This window comes from Melitaea cinxia, chromosome 1 (genome assembly GCF_905220565.1).
Source record: "Melitaea cinxia chromosome 1, ilMelCinx1.1, whole genome shotgun sequence".
Lineage (NCBI taxonomy): Eukaryota > Metazoa > Arthropoda > Insecta > Lepidoptera > Nymphalidae > Melitaea > Melitaea cinxia.
In genome coordinates this window covers 14077331-14102370 of record NC_059394.1, presented here as the reverse complement: position 1 = coordinate 14102370, position 25040 = coordinate 14077331, and the positions used below count along the sequence as shown (strand labels likewise).

Sequence of the window (25040 nt, the reverse complement as noted above, 5' to 3'; positions counted from 1 at the left end):
ATTATGTGCAAATAAATACGTGTAGTGGTTTTGAAATAATTCAACAACTTTGTGAAAAATTGAATTTTTCAACTCTGTGAGTATTAAATATTATATTTATGTTATTGTATGTTGGAATGTTTGATGTGTTGTTCAAACTTAAATTTATTAAAAAAAACCGCCGATGTGCGAGTTTTACACTCGCGTACCCAGGGTTTCGTACAAACAGTCTAGTCAACAAGTTCAAAAACGTGTTAAATAGAAATAAACCTCCTAAAAATATGTGTGATAGCTCATTCTATTCGGAATGCCATCTAGAAAAATGTTTTTTAAGGGTTTACTAGCACATAAAAAATTGCAATTGTTATTTACAAAATAAGATAAAAAAGGTATTTAGTTTTTCATTAATAAAATCTAAAATAATGACATTCGAGGAATTTTGAAAAAAGATCCTGAAAGAGGAGAAAATTTCCAATAAAAAAATTGCGCCTCCTTCGAACTCTATCTCTATTATTTATATATATATATATATATATATATATATATATATATATATATTTTACTCTGAAAATAATATAGTGCTCCGCGAGATCGTTACGGCATAGGCGCGCCGTCTAAAAAGCCCGTATATCACCTAAAATATTTTTTGATGTGACAACGTCTAATAAATCGATGAACGCTGGTGGGATACACGAAAAAGGATGACTCATTTTAGCGTTACGCTTATTGTAAGTTTGCGCTGCATCTATCTCTCTTTCACTCGATTGGCTTATGCGTCCGAGGAGAATTTTTTTATTTAAAACTAGCTGTGCCCGCGATATCATCGGCGTGGAAGTTATAAAATTAAATAAATAAAGCTATCTACCAATGAAAGTACGTCAAAATCGGTCCAGCCGTTTGAGAGATTAGCCGGAACAAACAGACAGATAAAAATTGTAAAAAATGTTATTTTGGTATATGTAATGTAATGGTCTGGTGATCATGACGCACAACGCTGCGGTATGCGGTATGCGTTGCCGGACACTTAATCATATGAAAAACGTCGAGAATGTTCTATTGTTCCGTCGCAGTATGCGTCAGCGGCGAGGAGCAAGCGCGGTGAAGTGGGGAGGTGTACTGCCGCATAGCGCGGCGTCATTGGGTCATTCTCGGTTCAACGCTGCGGTGTGCGGTGTGCGTCACGGGTGTGCGTCACTGAGTCAATATGGAATTTTTCGAAGACAATTTAATAGAATTAGTTAAAATTGTTCATGTTCACGTCTACCTTGGTAGCTGCGGCAAAATCAACTGACCACCCCTCCGCAGCGACGCTAAATGCTGCGTCGTGACGCTGCGTTGCGGCGCATACCGCAGCGTTGTGCGTCATGATCACCAGACCAAAGCTTAACGTGTACCATTTAAGAGGCTCCCCCTTCTCAATGACCTTGAGCATTTAGACTTTGCCACACCCCACCCACCCGCACTTCACCTGATCAGTGTTACGTAAAGGTTATTAAACTCGGCCATCTACCGGCTCTAGCTTGTACTACTAGGACATGCGTTTGATCCGTTTACTAGACCAAGAGCTTGCGTACAAGTTGTGATCATCCATAATTATTATTTAATTTTCTCCTCGTCGTGTCGATCATTTAGGCTATAAAATTGTATAAATTACTAATTGTTACTTGTTGTTCAGTTCGCAGCTATAAAATAAATAAATTTCTAAAATAAAAGTAGCCTAAGTTACTCCTTACTATATCAGCTATCTGCCAGTAAAAGTCCCGTCAGAATCGGTCTAGCCGTTTCAGAGATTAGCCGGAACACACAGACATACAGACAGACAAAAATTGTCAAAATGCTATTTTTGTGTATGTATCGTGTATACATCCATATGCATTTAGTCATCATCATCATCACTTCAGCCTATCGCAGTCCACTGCTGGACATAGGCCTCCCCAAGTTCGCGCCACACATCCCGGTCTTCCGCAATCCTCATCCAGCCTACACCGGCAATCTTACGTAGATCGTCGGTCCAACGGGCCGGAGGACGTCCCACACTGCGTTTGCCAAGACGCGGTCTCCACTCTAGGACCCGTCTACTCCAACGGCCATCGGTCCTGCGACACAGATGACCAGCCCACTGCCACTTCAACTTGCTAATTCTGTGGGCTATGTCGGTTATTTTCGTTCTCTCGCGGATAGTCTCATTTCTAATCCTGTCTTTGAGAGAGACCCCAAGCATAGCCCGTTCCATTGCACGTTGTGCGACTTTAAACTTGTGGACCAGTCCCTTGGTCAGTGTCCACGTCTCGGCTCCGTATGTTAACACAGGCAGGACGCATTGCTCGAAAACTTTTGTCTTCAAGCATTGCGGAATCTTCGAAGTGAAGACTATGCATTTAGTAAAAAGCGGTTATTTTAATATTACAAACAGACACTCCAATTTTATTTGTATAGATATACTAAATTTATGTTTTATTCTATTATCGGCTCGGTGAAGATCGACTTTAGTTTCGGATCTTAGACCACAAACTAAGCAGCTTTACATTTACACAGCTCAAAATTAATAATTTAAATTATTTTTTTATTTGAAGTAAATACAATTGCAAAATTCAACAGTAAGTCTGTCTGTCTGTTACATTTTCATGCCTATCTTGGATTTGAAAAAGTAAATAGATATGCGCGTAAGCAAGAGCAGCGTGCGATGACGAGCGCCACGGGTACGATGCAAACAAAGAACGCATCTCATCCCAGTCTGCTGACTTGTATCGTCATATTCGCCGGTTGCCTTTGGGGCAGGGAAAGGGCGGTGAATGGACAGTTAGAGACTTCACCAGACAGTGGTCGGAGCGGCCTAAAGGCGATGAGCTTAAGCCTGTAATATCCCACTACTGGGCATAGGCCTCTTTCCCCATGTAGGAGAAGGATCAGAGCTTAATCCACCACGCTGCTCCAATGCGGGTTGGCTGATATATTCCCTACTACGAGTAACGATCGCTATCAGGTGTAAATGGTAACAACCGGGACCGACGGCTTAACGTGCTCTCCGAGGCACGGTGGGAAGATCCACAAGGACTGCACAAACACCCAGACCACTGCAAACACCTGTATGGCTAATACAAATATTTGTCATGTGCGGGGATCGAACCCGCAACCGCCAGCACAATAGGTACAATCCATGGCTGTGACCGTTGCGTCAACGTGCCGTCAACCACTCTTGTTGGTGGGCGTTAAAGTCCCCCAGCATTACCAATTGAGCAGTAGGATACCAGTGCTGAGCGGCATCAGCCGCCACACTAAGGTGTTGCATAAGCCTGGTTGTCTCCAGATTTCCGCTGTGTGAACGGTAAACACAGACATAAAGAATTTTATCCACTCTTGTGTCCACCAAAACCCCTAAGTTGGAGAAGCTGGGGTCTTCAAGATTTCGGAGACGCCGGCAGCATATGTCGTCGCGGATATATAAGCAAACACCCGCGCGTTGTTTAAAATTATGTTCTAAAGTATATCCCGAGTAACAAAAGGATGCTGTGTCAGACGAACTGACGATCTGCGTCTCCGAGAGGAAAAGTAGGGCCGGTTTCTCAATCTCGAGATGCTAGTGGACTGCAACGAGATTAGAGTGCAAACTTCTAATGTTGGAGAGGTGCACTGAGAGTGCGAGGAAGTGCAACCCCTGCGCTGCCTTGTTTTTGTTCATCTTAGTTATGTATATATATGTTGTTTATTATATAACATATGTTGGTTTGTGAAGGAAGGCGAGAAGAAGGCAGTGAAAGGAGGCTCCACCCTACTAACCCTCAGACTCTCATCGAATCACTGCGCCGGAAAGGGGATTGGACTGGAAAAAAAGTCAAAACCTATTTCGCACTTTATGTCGTGTTTTTATTTATGTTAAATCAATTGTATTGCATCATTTTTTTCTGGTTATATACATAAAAATTGTATTTTGTTAACTTATGAGAAGTTAGTATACTATGAGTGGATTCACACTTATATCAGCCAATTTTTTATGACTTTGCCTCTGCCATATTTACCAATACAATATTGTACAGTGGCATAAACCTTGAGTAGTCTTCTCTCAACAGCTTGAAAATGTTCCTCAGTTGCTAACCGTTGCCCATGAAGTGCAGCTAATAGCTTAATCATCTTAGTTAAAGAACCACCGGAAACCATTTCTAGTTTTTGCCATGTGGAGGCTGAAATCCTGTAAAAAGATATTTGAAAAGTAAGAACATACAACAGTAAATAATAGAGCAATCTACGAGATGTCATAAATTACTCTTTTTAAGTTAAACAACAGAAAATTCTTAATTTTACCATACATATCTACTCACTAATGTACTTACATACAACATTGGTAAAGTGGTGCTAATATATTCAGTTCATCGACTGTCGGATTACCGAGACCTTTTCCATTATCTAACAGAACTATTTTATCTCTGTACACTTCAAAATGATGTCTATCTCCATTTTGTATTAAAAAATCAAATACTGCTACATCTATCATATTAAGTAGCAGTTTGGTACTCAGAGATGATTTCACATTTCTAAAAGAAAATAACCATGTTGGAAAATTTAATCTTATTCAAATTAGAATCAAAATACAGATCATATTACATTTTTTTTTAATTATAAAGAGCATAACATATTCTTTGCAATTTTACTAGTACTAATATAATATTCAGTTTTCTTTTAAGGCAAAAGTTTGTAAATAATCTTGAAAAAATTACATCTTAGGAATAGAAGAGAAGAGTATACTCATAAAATTACAATGATTTTTTCTTAAAATAATTGTGTTTGCTCGCAAACGAAAAAAACCCAACTTCAATTTCATCTACGAGTAATACAACATAGATCGACGAAAAAATAGTCAAGTAACTACGCGTTATCAAAGATTACTCAAAAAGTAGTTATCAGATCTCGATAAAATTTATATGTGACCACATGATAAACATCAGCTTTCGATTAAGTTAAAAATTATCAAAATCAATACACCCAGTAAAAAGTTATTGCAGATTTTTGAGAGTTTCCCTCGATTTCTCTGGGATCCCATCATCAGAGCCTAGTTTCCTTATCATGGTACCAAACTAGGGATATTCCCTTTTCAACAAAAAAAAGAATTATCAAAATCCGTACATCCAGCAGAAAGTTATGCGGTATAATACAACGTAGGTCGACGAAAAAAGCGTCGAAATCGGTCGACCCGGTCAAAAGTTCTGATGTAACATACATAAAAAAAAAAATACAGTCGAATTGAGAACCTCCTCCTTTTTTGGAAGTCGGTTAAAAAAAGATGTTAACCTATATGATATGCTCTTGTAAAAATTTATTGCTATACTCACTTACAAAATGCATTGTCTACTTCCCATTTCATTTTCTTATTACTATAAGAACGTCTCCAGGGGGACACACGAATTTTAAGTTTTTTATCCAAATATAAAATAGCTGCCCCTTCAATTTTTCCTTTTTTGTCAGGACAAACGGTTTCATTTTTTTTACAGTAAAAACATGTTCCATAAATACATAACGAGTCACCTAAAATATGAAGATCCTTAACTTTTACCAATCTGAACTACATACATATATGAAACATGAGAATTGTCTTTAATACATTACCATTTTTTATCATTGAGTTTTTCAATCCCTTTGTAGCAAAAGGTATTACATCTCTGTGAAGATGTATTTTCCGAATTACTGAAGGTGAAATCCACCTAAAGTTTAACACCATTGCCAGGTAATATGCAAATACTTCTGAGTTGTGACGATCGAAACCAGCACAAATATGGCCATTAACCACATGATTCAAATTGTACCTCTTAGGTTTAAAATAAACTTTTTGTTTTCCCTTAAAAATCATACTCTTTCTATTAATATAGCAATGGAATAAAGAAAATAAATTTGGCCCTATATTTATAAGAAACTATGAGAATGAAAGATGCAAATGAGTTTTTTGTACATCTATTTACATACCTCAAGCAACAATAATAGCTTAAGTTGTGTTCCTTTCGGAGCATTATCAACTAATGCTATCTGTTTGGTTTGTATTGCATGTAATATTTTACCTCCAGTTCCATTTTCATGGGGAAATAATGAATCTTCACTAAACCACTGAAATAAAAAATGATAATAGAAAGAATAAAATAGTGTAACCATTTTATGAGAATCGAGTACCTACATACATTTTCAGTTTCATTCCAGATTGTCTCTGTGTTGACAATTTTACTAATATTAAATGAATTTAAAAGGATGTTTTGGTGTGGTGCAAATTTAGAATTTACAGTTTTGTATTGGTTTGGTAAATAATTGAGATGATCATAAATTTCTTTAAATATTGTTGTAGTTAAATCAACACTTATGATTGGCAGGTTAAAGTTGTGAGATTTTAGACCACCACTGTTAAGCGCGTAGAAAAAAAATATATTAAGTGCCACAAGAACGAGTAAAAATAATGAAAATCCAAATGCATAATTTATCGACATAATTTCGATAAAGAACAAAATTATTGTATTAATAACTGAATAACTTTCATACAATTCTCCTATTTTTTATTACTACTACTTGTACTACTCTTAATGAAAATTTAAAATATACATCTAATGTAGATTTGTGGCAAGTAACTCGTTCTTGTCTGGATTATCCATTCTTCTAGTAAATAGGAAAAGCCGACAATTAGTTTAATTCATATCGTTATGATTATCGTTTGACGTGAAAAATATTTAAACTATCTAAATTATTTGTTACATTCTTTCTTTAATATTTTGACAGTTAATGAAAATTTGGCTGCCTTGACAGTTGAGTTTCTTGACAACAGAAAATAATTGCCACTTGCGATATTACCTATTTTTTTTAACACCTTTTATTAGCTTTGGCAAGTTCTTAAAACAGCGTTTAAATGACTTTATCCTTTTTAAAAAAAGTATCCAATATTTCTTTATGAAAATCTGGTCTTAGTACTATGCTTATATAGAATTGATGAAAGGGCAGTACATTTGAGCATTTATAATGATAAATAGGCAATATACTTTTATAAAATTAATTATTGGTTCCGTCTGTACCACATGTAGCTGTTTTGTAATGTCTCGCATTTGTGCTAACGCCGAAAAATATGTTTTACCCATTAACTTAGAACTATTGACTTAAACTTGTACGAACATGTTATAATTTATTTCCTTACTTCTTCCAAAATGCACAGATTCAATCTCCTTCTATTGTTTCCATTTATAATTAAATCATAGCATCGCCGTCTTGTTTTTGCTATTTTATGTTTACCGTTGATTTTTTTTGACTAATCACTTCCAATATTATTTGATGTTTTTTTTTGTAATTTTTCCTTCTCGAAAAAAAAATTAAGCAACATTTTTACGCCAATTTTGCTATAGATCCAAGATAGATAAAGTTCCAAGTCCAACTACTATTATTATCTTCATTAATTATCAAATATTGTATGAATTTAATTTTGCAGTCTACTCAATTACGATAGAAGCATTAAGCATTAATCTTTGTGCAAAAATAGTTTGAGTTGACTTATTGGATCTTTGGGGATACGAGGAATAAGATGTTCAGTTCCTCGTTCGCCACCGCAAAGGGAGGATCCTCCAACCAGACGGGTGTTGTGTCTGGCGGGCTAACGCCCCGACGGTTGTTGTCGGGATCTTGTATATATACTTAATCACTTTGAAAACTCTGATAGCGCGATGTAGCATACGTCAGTTTTCTCTAATTACGTAGTTTGTAGTCGTTCGTATTTCGCGCGATAGATGTCGCCACAGATCTGAGGTCTCAATAGCTTTGTTTTTATTGAGAGCTAATTTTTTTTGCAAATAACAAAAAGACAACACGCCAACCCGTAATGGGGCAGCGTGGTAGATTGAGCTCCTCCGACCCTTCTCCTACATGGAGAGTGGCGTGTAGTGCCATTAACGCGAACGAAAAGTTATGACATTATCGTACTAATCTCTTACCATTGAAATCGGACTAAATTTCCTGGCACAGGTCAGGAAAGTATAAGACCGTGCCGATTAACCAATCAATCTATTGACATATGAAGTCCTTAACCCCCTTTAATTGCGAAATTTTTAGCTATCATATAAAAAAAAGAGCTCTGTAGAAGTAGAAGTAACTGGTTTATTTTTAACCGATTTCCAAAAAAGGAGGAGGTTCTCAATTCGACTGTATTTTTTTTTATGTATGTTACATCAGAACTTGTGACCGGGTGGACCGATTTCGACAAAATTTTTTCAATTGAAAGGTGGTGTGTGCCAATTGGTCCCATTTAAATTTATTTGAGATCTAACAACTACTTTTCGAGTTATATCTAATAATGCGTTTTTACTTGACGCTTTTTTCGTCGACCTACGTTGTATTATACCGCATAACTTTCTACTGGATGTACCGATTTTGATAATTCTTTTTTTGTTAGAAAGAAGATATCCCTAGTTTAGTACCATGATAAAAAAACCAGGATCTGATGATGGGATCCCAGAGAAATCGAGGGAAACTCTCGAAAATCCGCAATAACTTTTTACTGGGTATACCGATTTTGATAATTCTTTTTTTGTTGGAAAGAAGATATCCCTAGTTTAGTACCATGATAAGGAAACCAGGATCTGATGATGGGTTCCCATAGAAATCGAGAGAAACTCTTGAAAATCCGCAATAACTTTTTACTGGGTGTACCGATTTTTAATTTAATCGAAAGCTGATGTTAGTCATGTGGTCACATATAAATTTTATCGAGATCTGATAACTACTTTTTGAGTAATCTTTGATAACGCGTAGTTACTTGACTATTTTTTCGTCGATCTACGTTGTAATTACTCGTTGAACAGAACAGAATATAAAAGTAAAGAGCAAAACAGAATAGAATAGAACAGAATAGAATAGAATAGAGCAGAATAAGAACAGAACAGAATAGATCAGAACAGAACAGAATAGAATAGAACAGAATAAGAACAGAATAGAACAGAACAGAATAGAACAGAACAGAACAGCATAGAACAGAATAGAATAGAAGAGACCAGAATAGAACATAACAGAATAGTACAGAGAAGAATAGAACATAACAGAACAGAATAGAACAGAAGAGAATAGAACAGAATAGAACAGAATAGAATAGAATAGAACAGAACAGAATAGAATAGAACAGAATAGAATAGAACAGAATAGTACAGAACAGAATAGAACAGAATAGGACAGAATAGAACAGAGCAGAACAGAATAGAATAGAACATAATAAGAACAGAACTTGTGGAGGCCTGAGTCCAGCAGTGGACTGTCAAAAATTACTCCTGTTTTTGAAGTAAGAGACTTGAAATTTAAAATTTATACTCTATAGATGGTGAAAAGGTGTCCAAATAATGTATTTTTAGAAAACAAATAGAAATTAAAATATTTTTAAATTTCAAGTCTCTTACTTCAAAAACATAGGACTTTTATACAAATTTCCAACCCCCGTTTTACCCCCTTAAGGGTCGAGTTTGGTAAAATCCGTTCTTAGAGGATGTCTACGTCCTATAAGGAGCCTACCTGCCAAATTTCAAGTTTGTAGGTGTTATAGTCTCGGAGATTTCGTGATGAGTGACCTTTCGGTTTTATATATTATATATATATGTATATATAATATATAAAACCGAAAGGTCACTCATATATGTATAATAGAAAGGTCACTGACTCACTCATCACGAGAACTCAAAAACCGCTGGATGATCCATCCATCTAGGATGGACAAAGATAAAATTTAGCAGGGAGGTAGATTATAGTTAGTAGACTTCCGCTAAGAACCGATTTTGCGATATTCCACCGCTAAGGGGGTTTAATTGGGGTTGATAGTTTGTATGAGACATATACAGTAGCTATAAGTTCGCCTGATAGGTTATTTATACTGCAGCCTAAAAAAAACTAAAAATGTGGTGTATAGGGAGATTTTATAAAAATAACTATTAAATTATACTAAATTGTGTCTTTTCAAAAGTTACTCAGCGTGATAAGCATTTCAAGTGACTGAAATAAAAAAATAATTTGCGATAAACATCTTGATCGTAGTCGTAGTCGCGGGCAACAGTTGGTGTATTATAAAACAAAGTCCCCAAAAGTGTATGTGATCGATTCCCTCAAAATCTACTGAACGGCTAAGCCGATTTTGATCAGAGTTTCACTGGAAGTTTGCCTGGAAAACTTTGTGACACGCTGATTTCAACGCGGGCGAAGCCGCGGGCACAGCTAGTATATGTTATAATTTCTTCCTAAAACTATAATCACAATTGAAAAAAAAATTATACATTATTAATATGTGATATAATTTCTTCCTAAGACTATATAATTAATATTACCATAATTGATATGTGTCTGTCATTAAATTAATATCCTAAATTCCGTGCAATAAAAAGTCATTAACGTCGTAATACATTTTCTCTAACAGCCGATCAAATAATTTTCTCTGCATTGCAACTGTAAGGTCTTTTAAGGTATCAGGCAATGTGTTATAAATCTTTATAGCCATACAGTATACATTTTTTATTAAGAGTTAGTTTTTGAAATGGTACATATAACTTTTGTGGATGTCTTGTTTTTCGTGATATCATATCTGAATTAGTCTTGAAGAGATACAAATGCTTTTTACGAATACACAAAACTTCAAAGATGTACAGCGAAGGTAATGGTAGTATTTTCAACGATTTAAATAGTGGTTTACAACTGTCTAAATATCCGGCGCCATACATTGATCTTATACTTTTTTTTTTGTATTTTAAAAGCTCGATCAGCGTCTATAGAACTACCCCAGAAGATTAGGCTATATCTAAGTCTTGACGCCATATATCCATGATATGCCAATAGCCCTATCTCAGCAGTTGCTACTTGATATGTGCGCTTCAAAACATAGACAAATCTATCCAATTTATTGCACAATTTAATGATATGTTCTTTCCAGTTACAACACTTATCCAAAGTTATACCTAAAAATACAGCGGAATCCACGTTCTCAATGGGCGAGTTATTATAGTTAATGTCAATTTTCGAAACAGTACTATTAGTAGTTTGAAATTATATGAACTTCGTTTTGGTTAAATTTATTTTTAAGTTGTTTTGTGTAAGCCAGTCTACGATTTTTGTTAATGTTGAAGTAGCTTCAATTTTTGTGTCCTTCCTATTTTTGCTAATGGTTATTGTTGTATCATCGGCGAATAAAACAACGTTATATTTCGAAATGTCAGGCATGTCATTTATATATATAAGAAATAATAGGGATTCCAAGATACTGCCTTGAGGTACACCATATGCATTATGCTGGTAAGAAGACTGAAATACCGTTTTTTCTTTATTTACAATTTTTATAATTTCTACGCATAGTGTGCGATTGGATAAGTAATTTTTTAGCCATTCTAATGCCTCCCCACTGATGCCATATTTGTACATTTTTTCTAATAAAATTGGGTGAGAGACAAATTCAAATGCTTTAGTCATGTCCAAAAATATCGGTAACGGGTAGATTTGTTTATTTGGACATTCAGTGATTTTCTTTATTAGCGAAAAACATGCCCTTTTCTAAACCCAAATTGTGATCTTTTTTAATATATTAAATGTGCAAAGAAAGTTATATATTTTATTGTACATTACTTTTTCAAATATTTTTGAAAGTACTGGCAAAAGTGTTAATGGCCAGTAGTTTTCAACATTTTTAATATCATCTTTTTTATGTATGGGTTTCAATATTGATTTTTTTTAGGGCGATGGGAATTTTCCTTGTATAAATGAGTAATACCAATTTTAGTTAATTTATTATGCAATATGTCGTGACTGTTTTTGATTTTGAATTTGGATTTGAGTGTCCGTCACAGCCGAGAACAACAACAATAATCATCTAATATCAAGCTAATGTTACGTGAGTAGCTTCATTTTGATGAGACGCTCAAAAATTTCATAAAGAGGATTTCATAAGGAGATGAAATTATTGGAATAAATACACACACACATATCAGCCTATCGCAGTTCACCAATGGACATAGGCCTCCACAAGTTCGCGCCGAAAATGATGCGAACTCCTGTGTTTTTCCATCGTTCTTAGTGGAACTGTGTTATCCCTTAGTCGCCTCTTACGACACCCACGGGAAGAGAGGGGGTGGCTATATTCTTTGCTGCCGTAACCACACAGCCTTAACGTCTCATCTTAATTTATTCCGTTCTTTTTCTTTTTTTTTCATGTTTCTTACCAATTCTTTCTGCGAATTTTGATCTCTCTCTTGATGTCAAACTATTAGTGAATTTTAATTCATAACTTTCCTATTTTTGATACTTCACACTATTCAATATTTTTTTATTTACTTTCTATTTTTATGTTTCCTTTTTTTCTAGTCTTTTCGCATTTTATTCAAAATAATAATAGATATATAAGTCTCTGTTAATAACCCAATTAAATATCTCAATTAAGAACTTATTCTGTTTTTATCTCATAATTATGTCCATATTTATAAAAATTCCAAATAAAAAACGATGATTTGAAACAGGGATTCCAAAATTTTAATACAATTTTTATCTGGGCTATCTGGATTCCAGATAGATCTATCTTTCTCCAGGGACGCTGAGCTTTAGTTCAGAATTTATAGTCATACAAATGTAACGTACGAGTAGCTTATTACTGGAGAGACTCTAACAGTAACAAAAAATGCGATGAATCTCTAGTTTGCAGATGATACAAGAGAATATTGTTTTTTTTTTTTTATATTTTTTGCTCTTTGTAAATATATGTTAGCACGTCTTAAAAGCAATAAACTATTGTCGCAATAATAAAGTTTACTATAAACTGTTATTTTTTATACAAATACTTACTCTTGAAAGGAAGAAAGGAAATAAGACAAATGCACTTCTTAAAATATATTTTTTATTTTGCCTTCACAACGGTTCACAATTATTAATCTGAATATTTCATTGAGCTCCACGATTTCAGTTATGTTGATTAATTAAAACTAAGAGACGTTGAACGGATATCCGAGACTTTCTCTAACTTCCTTGCTTCCGAGTTTACCATTAGTGGGAAAAGTTTTGAGGAAAACAATATACTCAGCTGGTAAAGAACTTTCATAGGCTCCGATGATGATAACCTGATAATAAAAATATGTTTTGATTAAAAAAAAAATGAGCATCGGTACTTTCGTATGCCGTCGTCACCTGTACTTAAGGCTACATTTAAATACCTAATTTATAGTAAAGCTGTGTTTTTTGTATGTTTAAAAATAAACTTGTTGGTTATCCAATACATAAAAATAAAATAAAATCGTACGAGCAAGAGGAAACTGTTCTGTGCTGAAAATATTTAAGGGACTTCCCATTCAAAGTTCTAAGAGTTCTTTTTTAGTCAGTAATCGACCCTGTTGAAATTTTTGAGTTTTAATGTTCCAAGTAACTAAGTTGTTTTATGACTTCAAAAATTTAACTTGCTTAATAGTAGAAGATCCTTTTAATGATTTTCAGAAAGAATTTTTTAACAATTTTTTTTAAATAATTTTCACATATTAAACAGATGTGTCACGTTCGTCTCTAGTTCGGGTATTAGACCACAACTGTTGTAGGTTAAGATCCTAACTTTGCAAAATCTGTTCACAAGCAACAGTTTCCATGCTGTTAATAGCCATAACCATATTTTTGTAGCAGCCCAGCATGGTTGCAAAATAGGGGCATCGCACTCGATCGATTGATATATATTACTATATTATAGACATACGATGCGCTACGATATATCGTGTTCCTATTAAGATGTGTGTCAGATCATATCTCTATTTCTATGACACTACCTATCAAGACACGTAACTTTGAACATACAAAAATTACGAAAATAATCTCTGAAGGTTCCAAGAAATCGATATACATAATTATGTATGTACCTATATAGAAAATAGCAATATATCTAATATACGAGTACGCGTAGTCTTTGCCGACTATGCTTGAGTTTTCTTGATTGTAATGTTTCTTTTTTAAGGGAATCCCAATTAGTTTCAATCAAAAAAACAAATTTTCTAAATTCGCTCACTATTGGCGATCATACAAAAAATACGTACCTGCATGTAGGTATTCGATGGCTGTCTTTCCGGTGGTATTTCATAGCTTGGAACTTTTGTAGGATTTATTGTTTCTATGTAGGTTCGTGCAAGGTAGGCTTGTCCTCTAGATGTGAATACTGTCACGTTCTTAGCGTAGTAAAAATTTGTGTCGACGCCCTCCTGTCTGTTTGAAACAAATAAAATACTTAGTTTAAAAAAAAACTAAAAACCCGCTTTTATAAATAAACCAAACTAAAAAGCAGCAGCAGCGTGGCGGATTAAGCTCTGATCCTTCTCCTACATGTGGAAAGAGGCCTATGCCCAGCAGTGAGATATTACAGGCTAAAGCTACTATAGTTTTTGAATGTATTGCGAACAAATAGACAAATCGGTAGGGGACTATGGCTTGTGATATTTGACTAATTATATTTAATAATTATTTATCAGGTCCGTTTCTTATATGAACACCTCCTACAAAAATGTTTCTTACTCATTGCATTAGTTATTGCACGTGAAATTACAAGAATGAATCAAAATTAATTTAACCACATAAGTAGATAAACATCACTGAAGAAAGCATGAAATATTCTGCTCAAAATCTGGATCAGTCTGACATGGCGAAGTACATCGGTACTATCCTATATATATTTTTTTGTAGTAGATATGTTTACTATGTTTACTATTCTTAAAACTGAAAGCTCGGTAAAATTAGCATCTGTTATGAGTTACCTAATATTCTAATTTTAATGTTCAGTAAAATGTTTGTAACCAAAATAGTGTAGAAAAGGATATCATGCTTCTACCTTTGGAAGAAAACATTTCAATGAAGTTTTTTCTGTCATTGATTAGGAAATAAAACTTAGGTAATGGATACAAAATGTTTTAAATAATTGCCACAAAATAAAGGAAATGCGAAATTAACAGAAGTAAATTAAACCGATTGGATCCGTCCAAAAGCGTTTCAAAATATTGTAACTGAATACAACTTTACGGTAATTAGTGACAAGGATTATTCATTTCTGAAGTAAAACTTCTTTACGCACGCTTAACTTTTGAAATAAGCTGGTGAATGCATGACGAAAGCGTTACGAAATATGTGACCGGGCGAGGCGAACGGAAATTGAGAGGGAGATATAAGTTAGTGAAGATAGAAAGAGAGAAAGTTACGTTTCGTATATTACTGTAGGGGCAACTAAAGAAGTTTTACTTCAGTCGTGTGGTCAAATTCACACTTTTTTTTGAGATTATTTATTAATAAATTTTTTTATTTTTATTTCATTACGTATTTTTTTAACCGACTTCCAAAAAAGGAGGAGGTTCTCAATTCGACTGTATTTTTTTTTTTTTTTTTTAATGTACGTTACATCAGAACTTTTGACCGGGTAGACCGATTTCGACGAATTTTGTTTTAATCGAAAGGTGGTGTGTGCCAATTGGTCCCATTTAAATTCATTTGAGATCTAACAACTACTTTTCGAGTTATATCTAATAATGCGTTTTTACTTGACGCTTTTTTCGTCGACCTACGTTGTATTATACCGCATAACTTTCTACTGGATGTACCGATTTTGATAATTCTTTTTTTGTTGGAAAGGGGATATTCCTAGTTTGGTACCGTGATAAGGAAACCAGGATCTGATGATGGGATCTCAGAGAAATCGAGGGAAACTCTCGAAAATTCGTAATAACTTTTTACTGGGTGTACCGATTTTGATAATTTTTAATTTAATCGAAAGCTGATGTTTGTCATGTGGTCACATATAAATTTTATCGAGATCTGATAACTACTTTTTGAGTAATCATTGATAACGCGTAGTTGCTTGACTATTTTTTCGTCGATCTACGTTGTATTACTTGTCGATGTAATTGAAGTCGGTTTTTTTTTTCGTTTGCGAGCAAACACAATTATTTTAATGAAGATTTAATAACATAAATACATGATTATTTCAGTCTATTATATTACAATATTTGTTAAAAAAAATTACCGTTAACTTTATTAGTATTTTTCGTAACATAGTTGGAGACAAGGATCAAAATTAACATCGGTGTTGTAACGTATTATACAAGTGTTCGACTCGTAACTGCCTTCCTTTAAATGGAGGGTTCTATAACTAATCGCCTAATACTATTTTTCTTAGCTCTAAAAACGTCGATAAAGTTAAATATTAATACTAACTGCCGCATGCAACTAAAGAACAGCATATGGAAATGAATTCTTTTTCTCGAAGAATGTTTTTTAATATAAATTATAGCCGTGCCTACACGCTTATAAAAGGTATCATGCGGAACGAGTCAGTCAAAGTAGCTCGTCTATTTAAAAAAAAAAAGTCAAATTTAAAAATGAGCTAGGTTTTTTTTTCTACGCCGAACATTTATCCTTCCCCCACATTTGAAGGACCCCACATTTGAGAAGTTAGGAGTCGAACACCTTATAAAAACTAGCAATGTGTTTGTAGTTCGTTTTATTTATTATTAAACAGCTTTTTAACTGTTTGGTTTTCAGTTTGAATGATTTTTACTGTAAATTATTTGTATTTCTAGCCATATTAATTTCTGTCTAGTTTTTTTTTTGATAATTATTCGAACAATACCGACTTCAGGAGAATTATTTATTAAAAGAATAAAAATAACAAAGGAACTTTTATTTATATTACTTTCTAATAGGAACTTAATAATAAAAACCAGGAATTTCTTTTGAGAACAAGTACTTCAAAAAAATTTACACCATTAAACTAAACTCTTTCAAAAATTCAACGACTTTAGCCTTACATTTTGGCAAACCTGATATTATTGGCATTGGGTATGTTTCTTACTTATAAAAAGTAAGCTGTTGGTTGCTATACTATAGATAACATTTCAGGTATTTTTTACGATCGCATAAATAACATCTTCTCCTATAACCCCTATTCATTTTGGTGGCATTAGTAGCTATACTCTCTTCCCCTTAATTTAAAAAGACTAACTAATACTAACTTCATAGTTTTTGGTATATATGAAGGCATCTAATTTCTGTTATCAGTCATGAGGAAATAACGATTGCCAGAATAAATGTCGAACATATTATGCATTTTCTCTCATACGCTTCTTCTATGAGGTCTGGAAGGTTTGGGGGTTTTGAACAAGAATTGGGGGTCATTTTTGACCCCATGTGTATGCATACCTCCACTTCTAGGAATATTAGAGCAACACTCGTCTGTTACTGGCAGCACCCCACGATGTAGTGAGATTACATAAGAGGGGTAAGTATATTGGGGCCTTAGATCTCAGTTATTTATGAAAAATAGTTTCGTTGGGATAATTTTTGACACCTGACTCCAGTTAAGGGTTAAGTAACTGTCATACTTGTCTAAACTCTTCATATCAGCGTTGTCAAGTGTCCAGAGAGCACCCCACACGTGGCTATCGGGATCTTCCACGATAGTTGCTGCAGCGCCATTCCAAAAGGGCGAAAAAGTATTAAAATCCAACCTGTAACCCTACAAAATATAATTATTAAATACTTTCTTGAAATAATTTTAAAAATATTTTACATAGAGATTAAATTTAAGAAATTTTTAATACAAGTTTGACTTGTATTATTCACAACTGGTGAAACAGATCCATAGTGTATGTAGTAATTAGTGACAAAAAAGAAGAGATGACGCGTTAGTGCAACTATCACAGCGCTAGCTTATGGCCTGCTGGCGCGCTGTCATTGAAGCATTAAATATCCCATTTGCGTTGACCGTTGTGAGTTCAAACCCCGCACATAGCACATATTTGTATTAGCTATACAGGTGATTTTCGTAGTCTGGCAGTTTGTGTATTGTGTGTTTCGAAACCTCTGATACAGTAATAAATCCTTCTGGCAGTTGTTGAGTTTGAAGCGTTTATTTAAAAAAAAAAGAAAAATAAAAGCTACCGGGATATAACATAATTCCAAAATTACGATAATATTAAAATGATTAAATCTATAAATCTATACAAATAAATAAAATTGGAATGTCTGTTTGTAATATCTGTATCTCAAAATCTGGAGCAGCCCGACTGGGGTAGTACCTCGACCTTACAGAAGATCACAGCTAAATAATACTTTTTTTAAGTAGTGGTGTGGGGGGATTGGGGATTGGGTCGGCAACGCGCTTGCGATGCTTCTGGTGTTGAAGGCGCCTATAAGCTACGGTAATCTCTTACCATCAGGTGAGCCGTACGCTTGTTTGCCGACCTAGTGATATAAAAAAAAAAAACGGTACATATACCAAAATAACATTTTTTATATTTTTTGTCTGTCTGTGTGTTCCAGCTAATCTCTGAAACGGCTGGACCGATTTTGACGGGACTTTTACTGGCAGATAGCTGATGTTATAAGGAGTAACTTAGGCTACTTTTATTTTAAATTTTTATTTTATTTTATAACTGCGAACTGTACAATAACTATTTTATTAAATTCGACGCGGACGAAGTTGCGGGCACAGCTAGTGTAGGAAAAAGACCGAAAACTTCAGATCGACACTTGTACAATATAAGAAACTAAAAAAAATATTTATAAAATATAATTATACTGTTAATTTTTCATGTTCTTTTTTTGAAATTTATATTCCTCAGCTTTAAATAAGATTTTTTTTTTAAACTGATAAAGAAAATTATACTTAACTCGTAACCAAACATTTTATGCTTTCTTATTACTATCCCGTTGGCAGTTTGTAGTGACCCTGCTTTCTGCTCCAAGGGTTGTGGGTTCGATTCCTACCCCAAGTCTGAGTGTAATATATATGTACTAGCTGTGCCCGCGGCTTCGCCCGCGTTTAAATCAGTGTGTCACAAAGTTTTCCCGGCAAACTTCCAGTAAAACTCTCATCAAAATCGGCTTAGCCGTTCCGTAAACCTTCCTCTTGAAGCCCTCTCTCCATTAGTGAAACCGCATGAAAATGCGTTCAGTAGGTTTTGAGGAAATCGATCACATACACTTTTGGGGACTTTGTTTTATAATACACTAACTGTTGCCCGCGACTACGTCCACGTGAGGCGCGCGTTGCGTCATACAAAATGGTTCATTAAATTTGTCAGAATTGTGGTATGAAATAATGTAGTCATAATATAGTATTGTAGTGTAAATATATTAATTTTTTTTTTTTTTTTTTAATATTTACACAATACACACACGGTCGTCTGTTCCTAAAGTAAGCAACTTAATGCTTGTGTTATAGGTAACAGCCGACTGGTATATAGCTACATATTTCTTTTACCGATAAATATACTTATATATAATACATATATAAATATATAAATAAATATTTATATTACACCCAGACTCCGGGTGGGAATCGAACCCACAACCCTCGGAGCAGAAAGCAGGGTCACTACAAACTGCGCCAACGGGCTAGTCAATATTTAAAATATACTGCATGTATTTAGTTTTTAATATGGTTCTACGTAAATATATGTTACGGAATAGCGTAACGCACGCGCCTCAGTGACTCCGTGACGACAGGGGTAAATAAAAAAGTATTCTAGTAACGTAAAGGTTAGATATTGTAAAAAATATATTTTTTTTGTACTACTTATCAGTGATCTATATATATTTCTTGAACACATAGGGTTGCAAACGCGGTAATAATCCTTTAAACCGATCTTGCTTTATATGTTTCATACAAACTATCAACCCCAATTAAACCCCATTAGCGGTAGAATATCGCAAAACCCGTTCTTAGTGGACGTCTACTAACTATAATCTACCTCCCTGCCAAATTTCATCTTTGTCCATCCTGGATGGATGGACCATCCAGAAGTTTTTAAGTTCTCGTGATGAGTGAGTGACCTTTCTCTTTTATATATATATATATATATATATATATATATATATATATATATATATATATATATATATATAGATTACGATGCATTATTTGGACACCTTCTCACCATCTATAGAGCATACATTTTAAATTTCAAGTCTCTTGCTTCAAAAACATAGGACTTTCATACAAACTTCTTACCCCTGTTTTACCCCTTTAGAGGTCGTGTTTCGTAAAATCCGTTCTCAACGAACGCTTACGCCCTATAAGAAACCTACCTGCCGAATTTCAAGTTTGTAGCTGTTATAGTTTCGGAGATTTCGTGATGAGTGAGTAAACCTACCATCCCCCGTTTTAACCCCAAAAGCGAGTTGATTTCTAAAGATACATTATTTGGACACCTTCTCACCATCTATAGAGCATACATTTTAAATTTCAAGTCTCTTGCTTCAAAAACATAGGACTTTCATACAAACTTCCTACCCCTGTTTTACCCCTTTAGGGGTCGTGTTTCGTAAAATCCGTTCTCAGCGAATGCTTACGCCCTATAAGAAACCTACCTGCCAAATTTCAAGTTTGTAGCTGTTATAGTTTCGGAGATTTCGTAATGAGTGAGTCAATCTACCATCCCCCGTTTTAACTCCAAAAGGGACTTGATTTCTAAAGATACATTATTTGGACACCTTCTCACCATCTATAGAGCATACATTTTAAATTTCAAGTCTCTTACTTCAAAAACATAGGACTTTCATACAAACTTCCAACCCCCGTTATACCCCCTTAGGGGTCGAGTTTTGTAAAACCCGTTCTTAAAGAATGTCTACGCCCTCTAAGGAGCCTATCTGCCAAATCTCAAGTTTGTAGGTGTTATAGTTTCGGAGATTTCGTGATGAGTGAGTAAACCTACCATCCCCCGTTTTAACCCCAAAAGCGAGTTGATTTCTAAAGATTCATTATATGGACACCTTCTCATCATCTATAAGGTATACATTTTAAATTTCAAGTCTCTTACTTCAAAAACATGAGGCTTTCACACAAACTTCCAAGCCCGTTTCACCCCATTAAGGGTCGAATTTCGTAAAATTCGTTCTTAGCGGATGTCTACGCCCTATAAGGAGCCGTTCTGCTAAATTTCAAGTTTGTAGCTGTTATAGTTTCGGAGATTTCGTGATCAGTGAGCCAACCTACTATCCCCCGTTTTAACCCCAAAAAGGGGTTGATTTCTAAAGATACATTATTTGGACACCTTTTCACCATCTATAGAGCTTACATTTTAAATTTCAAGTCTCTTACTTTAAAAACATAGGACTTTCATACAAACTTCCAACAACCCGTTTTACCCCCTTAGGGGTCGTTTCTCATAAAATCCGTTCTTAGCGGATGCCTACGTCTTATAAGGAGCCTACCTGCCAAATTTCAAGTTTTTAGGTGTTTTAGTTTTGGAGATTTCGTGATGAGTGACCTTTCGCGTTTATATATATTATAGATTATTTATAAGTATGTTTATCGAAAAAAAAAATGTAGCTATACCAGTCTGCTGTTACCTATAACACAAGCATTAAGTTGCTTACTTTAGGAACAGACGACCGTGTGTGTATTGTGTAGATATTTATTTATATTTATTTATTTATTGTGTTTCTTGTTTGCAATTGTAGCTTATAAAACAAGTTCCTTTACCAATTCTAATACGAGTAGAAACAAGTTAGTGCTTACCGATAAGTTGTCAAAATAAACATTCATTTTTCATTTGAGTGTAAATTTTTACGTAGCAAAGTTTATATAAAACAGAAATACTTTTGGAGTTCAACTTATGCAGTCGTCAGTTATCAAACTATATGCTAATGTTAATTCCATACTCAATTAAAATTTAGATATTAATTATTACTATTGTAATCAAGATTGGCTAGTAATGTAAGATTAAAACTAAAGAAAGTATCTTTTTGTTTTGAAATACTCTGTTAAACTGATTTCGTTTGTTTTAGAAATTCTATAACATCGTAACATGAGATACGAGTATGTTTGTTTAACCTTAATTTAAAGTTTTATTAGATACTGTTTGCTTAATCACATCAAAAAGACAAAATAATTGAGTGGCGTGTAAAATAATACAGTTTGATAAAGTTTAATTTTCTCCTATGATTATATTTTCTGAAATAATATCAGATATATGGATGTTGCACATTACATGCGATAAAAAAATTATTGCAACTTACTGACAGCTTAGCTGGCGCGAAGAAGGTTGCCGTTGGATTATTTATGTGTATTCTTTTACTTAAAAGGTTACTACCATAGCCAAAATACAGGAATTTGTCTTTATTATCCCATATTTCTACACTATAGCATTGACACACAACAAAACATAATACAGTAAAGTGCGATAAAGACATTGTGTAATTGGTCTATATTTCACGTGCGGTATGCCTCAAACCAAACTACTATTTAAATTATAAACCGTCATGCATTTATATATGTAGGTATCTACAATTAGTAGCAAACTTGAACTCCATGAGGACGGGGTTATCAATTCGACTAACGATGTGCACCTAAACGATAAAAAAGATTCAATGCGGTACAAAGTAGTCCAATATAACGAGTTTTTTTTACTAAAAAAACCCTTATATAATTCTTTGTATTTAATAAAGAAAAAATATCTTCCGAAAAGTAAAAAATTAGAAAACGATGATTATATATTTATATTTATATTGACCTACCCTCTACTACACATAATTCACATTAGAATGATTCAAACGAATATTTTTTACTTCCAATTAAGTAGTATAAGTTAATTGAAATCAGTTCAACACTTCGTTTGGTAGTTTTAGTGGTAACATGAAAAATTTATCCTTGACAAAGCAATTATTTATTCAGTTATTTAATTTTTACTAGTCGGTCTATTCTGTCACATATAATTTTATATTTGGGTTACCAGGTTTATATAATTCTTGTATGGAAAAGTTAAATATTATCGAATGACGTCTAATTTTCTTACATCATACGTACATAGTCGATATTTCGTTTATGTTTTTCTTTTTTACTATACTATGTAAAGTATACATTACGTAAAAATAAAATATTTAATACGCTGGTACTTATGTCTACTTGAAACACAAGTGAAACAGATCGTACCTACCTATTCTGTACGTAAACGATATTTTGAAAAGGTTTTGGAGGGCAATCTATAATTGCTAATAAAGACTGGAAATTAATAATACATCCTGTATTTTAACAAAATTATAACTGAAAAGTATTTCAAGTTTACCTTCTTACTTTCCCTGAATTCAACTTTTTTACCTTTTTTATCACACAACAAAATCCACACGGACTCGTATAGCAACGGTAACCGAAGGCCCTAAAAATAATAAAAATGTTTACTATTTCTTTAGAGTCCCCTAACTACTTGCTGCAACTCTTTGCACAAAAACGGTTTTTCAAGTAAACACCTCAATATTATGTGCTTTGAGACGCAGCTTAAGTATCAACTTTTACCCAAAGTCATTCCAATCCGTAAAATTTTGCGTTATTAATTATTTTTTCAGACTATTCCTCTGCTTAGAACAGATCCTCTGTAACTTTTACCATATCAAGTGTATTTTCGCTACAAATGTTCTACATCTACCGAAAATGGACCTTATAAAAAGTGCACAAAATAGATCATAGGTTAAGCTGGTTAAAATAATTGATATGCCCGTGATAGACGAATCAACAGCAATTAAAATTTTAAAAAAAGCTACGTTAAAGTTACCTAATTATAATTTAATAGGAAAGTTACTCTCAAATGTATATTTTTTTATAACAAATTTCTTCTAAGTAATGTATCTATATTTCAACGCTCCGAGACTACTCTTTCAACTTACTAAGATGAGAGTTGAAACAAAGTCAATAGTTTTTTTCAATTTGACTTTTTATAGGTACAAATTAAACAAGGTTTCATGTAGTATACAACACGTTACATGTTATCGTTTAATTTTCAAGTTATGGGTCTTAATGTCAAAACTGTTTCAACTATCCTCATTCCTCTGTCTTGCTTATATTGTAATTACTATGAAGAGCATAAAATAATTATAAACAAAAACGCGTTCTATTCAATATTTCAGCGTTTATTGATTTCTAAGCCATGTAATTCGTAAGCAGACAACGTGGGAATGCAACACGAAGCATTCCAAATGCGGCAAGCAGTCATGTTTGTTTGCGATGCTAACCCGATTACGCCCAATCAGCAACGTCGCCGCCCTAATTGGGCGCTCCTGATGCGAGGGCGGGCTTTTTTAACAGCTTGCGCAAACAAGCTCCCTGTCGCCGCGGCCCCGAACAAAGCGCTTGAAAATCAGGATGACGCGCGACGCGTTATAAATAAATTAATTTAAAAAAAGAAAACATAAATCAACTGCTATTCTTCTAATTATTATTTTTTTCAAAATATATATGTGAATGTCTTTTTTTTAATAAAAATATATCAAATTCTAATAGAGAAAGATTTTTTATGACATACTTTGTAATGTTTTTCGGACCATTTTTTGTAATTTAGCTAAGACGAGACAAATCCGTTTAAAAACACGAAAATTAAGGTAAATAAACAGACTTTCTATTATTTAATTGCTTAAGATATCAATAATAAAATTGTATTATATGATCTAAAAAGTAAAGCTAAATAAGATATTGTTATATAGAAAATTAATGATAACCATTTACACATGTGTACACGTATACATATGTGCTATAGCAGATTTCCTCACTTGTGCCCATACCTACCAGGTCACCTATCTTTTTTTACCCTAAAGGGTGAAATTAAGAAAAATCTTGAATATGTGTTTTTTGCTATAACTTAACATAAATAGTAACTTTAAAATTAATTTGTCAATCAACAATTAGTTTTTCCTCCAAGTATGAACAAAAAAGGAGGAGGTTCTCAATTCGACTGTATTTTTTTTTATGTATGTTACATCAGAACTTTTGACCGGGTGGACCGATTTCGACAAAAAAATTTTTAATCGAAAGGTGGTGTGTGTCAATTGGTCCCATTAAATTTATTTGAGATCTAACAACTACTTTTTGAGTTATATCTAATAATGCGTTTTTACTTGACGCTTTTTTCGTCGACTTACGTTGTATTATACCGCATAACTTTCTACTGGATGTTTTGATAATTCTTTTTTTGTTAGAAAGGAGATATCCCTAGTTTAGTACCATGATAAGGAAACCAGGATCTGATGATGGGATCCCAGAGAAATCGAGGGAATCTCTCGAAAATCCTTAACCTCCTATCCTTTCCTTTTAA

General features: G+C 33.9%; 2 protein-coding genes across 2 annotated transcripts; both read right to left on the bottom strand.

Moving 5' to 3' along the window:
• Positions 1 to 3818: 3818 nt before the first annotated feature.
• LOC123657401 (glycosaminoglycan xylosylkinase homolog) lies at positions 3819 to 6440 on the bottom strand. Its single transcript, XM_045592954.1, has 6 exons — positions 6141 to 6440; positions 5932 to 6069; positions 5578 to 5806; positions 5304 to 5496; positions 4308 to 4508; positions 3819 to 4165 (listed from the first exon to the last, which is right to left on the bottom strand). The coding sequence occupies exons 1-6, from the start codon at positions 6438 to 6440 to the stop codon at positions 3952 to 3954; spliced, it is 1275 nt and encodes a 424-aa protein (XP_045448910.1). The 3' UTR covers positions 3819 to 3951.
• A 6378-nt stretch (positions 6441 to 12818) lies between these two features.
• On the bottom strand, positions 12819 to 22196 carry LOC123670004 (gamma-glutamylcyclotransferase-like). The gene is made up of 4 exons (XM_045603503.1): positions 21979 to 22196; positions 17334 to 17467; positions 14010 to 14175; positions 12819 to 13055 (listed from the first exon to the last, which is right to left on the bottom strand). The coding sequence occupies exons 1-4, from the start codon at positions 22150 to 22152 to the stop codon at positions 12921 to 12923; spliced, it is 609 nt and encodes a 202-aa protein (XP_045459459.1). The 5' UTR covers positions 22153 to 22196; the 3' UTR covers positions 12819 to 12920.
• Positions 22197 to 25040: the final 2844 nt, after the last annotated feature.

Bases quoted from the DNA above. Each gene is read 5' to 3' on its own strand.
- LOC123657401 (XM_045592954.1), bottom strand. From the start codon at position 6,440: ATGTCGATAAATTATGCATTTGGATTTTCATTATTTTTACTCGTTCTT. The intron at 5,807-5,931 runs GTATGTAAATAG...ATGATTTTTAAG, and splicing joins AGCTATTATTGTTGCTTGAG to GGAAAACAAAAAGTTTATTT. The intron at 4,509-5,303 runs GTGAGTATAGCA...ATTTTCTTTTAG, and splicing joins GTAGACAATGCATTTTGTAA to AAATGTGAAATCATCTCTGA.
- LOC123670004 (XM_045603503.1), bottom strand. From the start codon at position 22,152: ATGTCTTTATCGCACTTTACTGTATTATGTTTTGTTGTGTGTCAATGC. The intron at 17,468-21,978 runs GTAAGTTGCAAT...TATATTTTGTAG, and splicing joins TCGCGCCAGCTAAGCTGTCA to GGTTACAGGTTGGATTTTAA. The intron at 13,056-14,009 runs GTACGTATTTTT...TTTTATTATCAG, and splicing joins CATCGAATACCTACATGCAG to GTTATCATCATCGGAGCCTA.